Source organism: Macrobrachium nipponense, chromosome 26 (assembly GCF_015104395.2).
Source record: "Macrobrachium nipponense isolate FS-2020 chromosome 26, ASM1510439v2, whole genome shotgun sequence".
In the NCBI taxonomy this organism is placed as follows: Eukaryota; Metazoa; Arthropoda; class Malacostraca; order Decapoda; family Palaemonidae; genus Macrobrachium; species Macrobrachium nipponense.
In genome coordinates, this window is record NC_087215.1 from 72396731 (window position 1) to 72399641 (window position 2911).

General features: G+C 45.3%; 1 protein-coding gene across 1 annotated transcript; it reads right to left on the bottom strand.

The window, feature by feature from the left end:
- Positions 1-366: 366 nt before the first annotated feature.
- LOC135200404 (uncharacterized) lies at positions 367-2515 on the bottom strand. Its single transcript, XM_064229035.1, has 2 exons — positions 2374-2515; positions 367-1184 (listed from the first exon to the last, which is right to left on the bottom strand). Exons 1-2 carry the CDS (start codon positions 2512-2514, stop codon positions 639-641), a joined length of 687 nt encoding a protein of 228 aa, XP_064085105.1. The 5' UTR covers position 2515; the 3' UTR covers positions 367-638.
- Positions 2516-2911: the final 396 nt, after the last annotated feature.

Genomic DNA, 2911 nt, shown 5'->3' on the forward strand with positions numbered 1-2911 from the left:
ATCTGAAGCCTTTGGACAAAATATAAAACCACTTTGATCGCTCTTTCTAACAGTCATGTATAAAGGACGTGGGATTTACTTTTTCCCTTCTGCTTTATGAATTCGTGTACTTTTTTGGATGATCGGCTGTCATCTGTTTAAGATACCAATCAACGTTTTACTTGTAGGATCTGATTATGGGCATTCGTGCCCATATTGGTCTCTCCGTCATCATTTAACTGATATGAAGTACTTTGGCAAGGAGGCAGAATACCCTAAGCAAAAGTAGATCGCAAGTAACTTGACTTGTTCTATGTTCTTTTCGGTTACTTCAAGACCTGCTCAACAACAATGAAACCAATTAGGGGATCGTAATGAAAGCTCAAATTGTTTATATACATCTCATATAATATAATTCGTCGTATGTATTTTACAAAGATAAAATATGGAAGGGGAGAGAGAAAGAGAGAGAGAGAGAGAGAGACAAAAGAGAGAAAAGGCGTATAACGATCACATCTTTGGCACGGGGGGCGATTCCAGCTAGGGACTGCTTTCTCTGTAGTAGGAGAGACAGGCCTCCCTTCTGGCTGGTGGTGGTGCGCCTCCTTTGCTGGGATACCTCTAGGCGGGCAGCTGCTGGTGGTATAGTACCTCCCTCATTATCCCTGGAAGCCGAGGGCGGCAGCGTGGGCAGCGAAGTGGGCGCTTCTAGCAGCGGCTACCTCTGGAGTCTCGACGGTCCCTTGGGATCCCTGGACGCCGGCGGGGATGGTGTGGGCGAAAGGACCCTGCCACTTCTGGGTAGGGGCTCCGGGAGCGGAGAAGCGGTGGGGCGACGTAGGGGCAGGAACAGGAGGAGCTTGGTGCCCGGCCAGATGCCCAGCCAGGTGCCCGGCGGCCGGGAAAGTGTTGGGTCCCGGGACGAACTGCTGGTTGTTGCCCAGGTTGGCCGAGAAGGAGAAGGCGTTGAAGGCGGGCACGGGCACGGACTGGGGCACGTGGTTAGCTGCCTGCTGGATGGCGCGCTGGTGCTCGACGGGGTCTCTGTGGATGATGTGGATGTCGGGAGCTCGGGCCGCTAGGTCAGCCAGGCGGTTGTATTCGGCGATGAAGGCGGCGCGGGCGGCTGAGACCTCTGCGGTGTCCATCGGGAAGCCGTGCTGGGGGGCGGCCACGGCCACGCCCACGATTACGCTCAGGAGCACCTGAAGGAGACAGAGAAGGAGGAGGGGAGTGAGTGGACGGTGGTTTTTCGTTTTCATTTCTCGCCCGTCGTTTGTTTCTGCTGTCTGAGAGAGAGAGAGAGAGGCGGAGGCCGTGTTGAAGGATGTGGTTACCGCCCCAATCTTGGGGAAATATTGCAGCACGTCTTCCGTTCGAAAGATTCAGATTCATTCATTCTCTCTGAATATCATTTGGAATCTTTCGTAAAGATGATGTTCCCATTATCTGAACATTACATCTCATTTTGACTCCTTTCGGAAAAGGATGTTAGATTTAAGAGAGGCAAGTTAGAATTATGTGCAAGTTAGAATTGTATTAAAGTTGGAATATCACTCGATTTGGAATTGTATTCCAGTTAGAATTGTATTCAAGTTGGAATAATATTCACGTTGGAACTGTATTAAAGTGGGAATTGTCTTGAAGTTAGCATAATATTCACGTTGGAACTGTATTCAATTGGGACTTGTATTCCTGTTGGAATTGCATTCACGTTAGAATTATATTCCAGTTAGGATTGCCTTAGTGGTTGCTACGGAGGGAAGATGATTATTAAGTTATTTGTCAAAAGAGAAAAAAAAGATAAAATATCTGGAAAAATAACTTAAAAGTTGGATTTGTATTCCAGTTGGAAATGTATAAGTGGTGGAAAGATGGAATCTGTTAAGAGGAGTCAAGTTAAGAATCATATGACTAAAGTTATACGCTGAATAATGAGTGATAAGAAAATGTATAGCAATTACCGTGCTAGGTGCAAGATAATATTCAAAATACGTTATTATAACTAAGTAATCATAGTCCTTAATAAAGATATAGTTTTACTTTAGAGTAATCATGTACGAATTTTAATTACTGGGCAGACTGAATGGATATCTGAAAATAACAAGAGGATATTTACAAGGCAATTCTAAAAATAAGGTAAAAATATATTAAGAATATTGGACAAATGATGTCACTACAAGGCAGTCCTATAAATAAAGTGAAAATAGCTGTAAAAATTATAATTATGAGAAGGGAGATATTTTCATATTTAGTTATTGAAAGCTATAGATAATTGAGCAGATGAACGATGACTTCATCCTGTCATCGCAAGACTATCCCAGTAAAAAAGACAAATCAGGAGGGTGCTCTTAGAACACACACTGCGACAAGCAAACGACAGACAACACTTACGAGAGAACGCATGATGCCTTGCGACGTTGTATCTTTGCCCGAAAGATGAAGACTGTTGTGGAAGGCCGCGATCCGCGGCCTTATATACCCGCCCGGAACCAGGCGTCCTTGGCGAGAGCTCTGCGATGGCATATACGCCATCATCCTATGGGGCGAGATTGAAAATTAAAAAAAAGATAAAAGGTACCTGCTTCGCCGTGTCTCCTATAGGATATTGTCCTTATTTGTCCTATGCAATACGTAGCCAGGTTACTTCAGTTTCAGTATGGGGCGGATTCGCTCTTATAAAGTAAGGGGTTTGCAACCACATTGAAAACACGCTTTGCGACAGACTATTGCCACCATTTCCGACTTCTACGGAATCTAAGGTTCGGCTCGGTATATTGTCCCCCGGGGAAGCGGGGTGTTTGTGGGGGTGGGGGGGGGGGGTGTCCGTCGGGGAAGAGTTATTTGGGGAACGCTGCTCGACGAAAGTGAAATTGAAGCGTCTCACTCTACCGTGTGGAATTTTCATTGCATCTTTTTTTTTTTCTTTTTT

Excerpts from the sequence above, each read along its gene's own strand:
- LOC135200404 (XM_064229035.1), bottom strand. The coding sequence starts at position 2,514 with ATGGCGTATATGCCATCGCAGAGCTCTCGCCAAGGACGCCTGGTTCCG. Across the intron at positions 1,185-2,373 it reads AAGGCATCATGCGTTCTCTC|GTGCTCCTGAGCGTAATCGT; the intron begins GTAAGTGTTGTC and ends TGTCTCCTTCAG.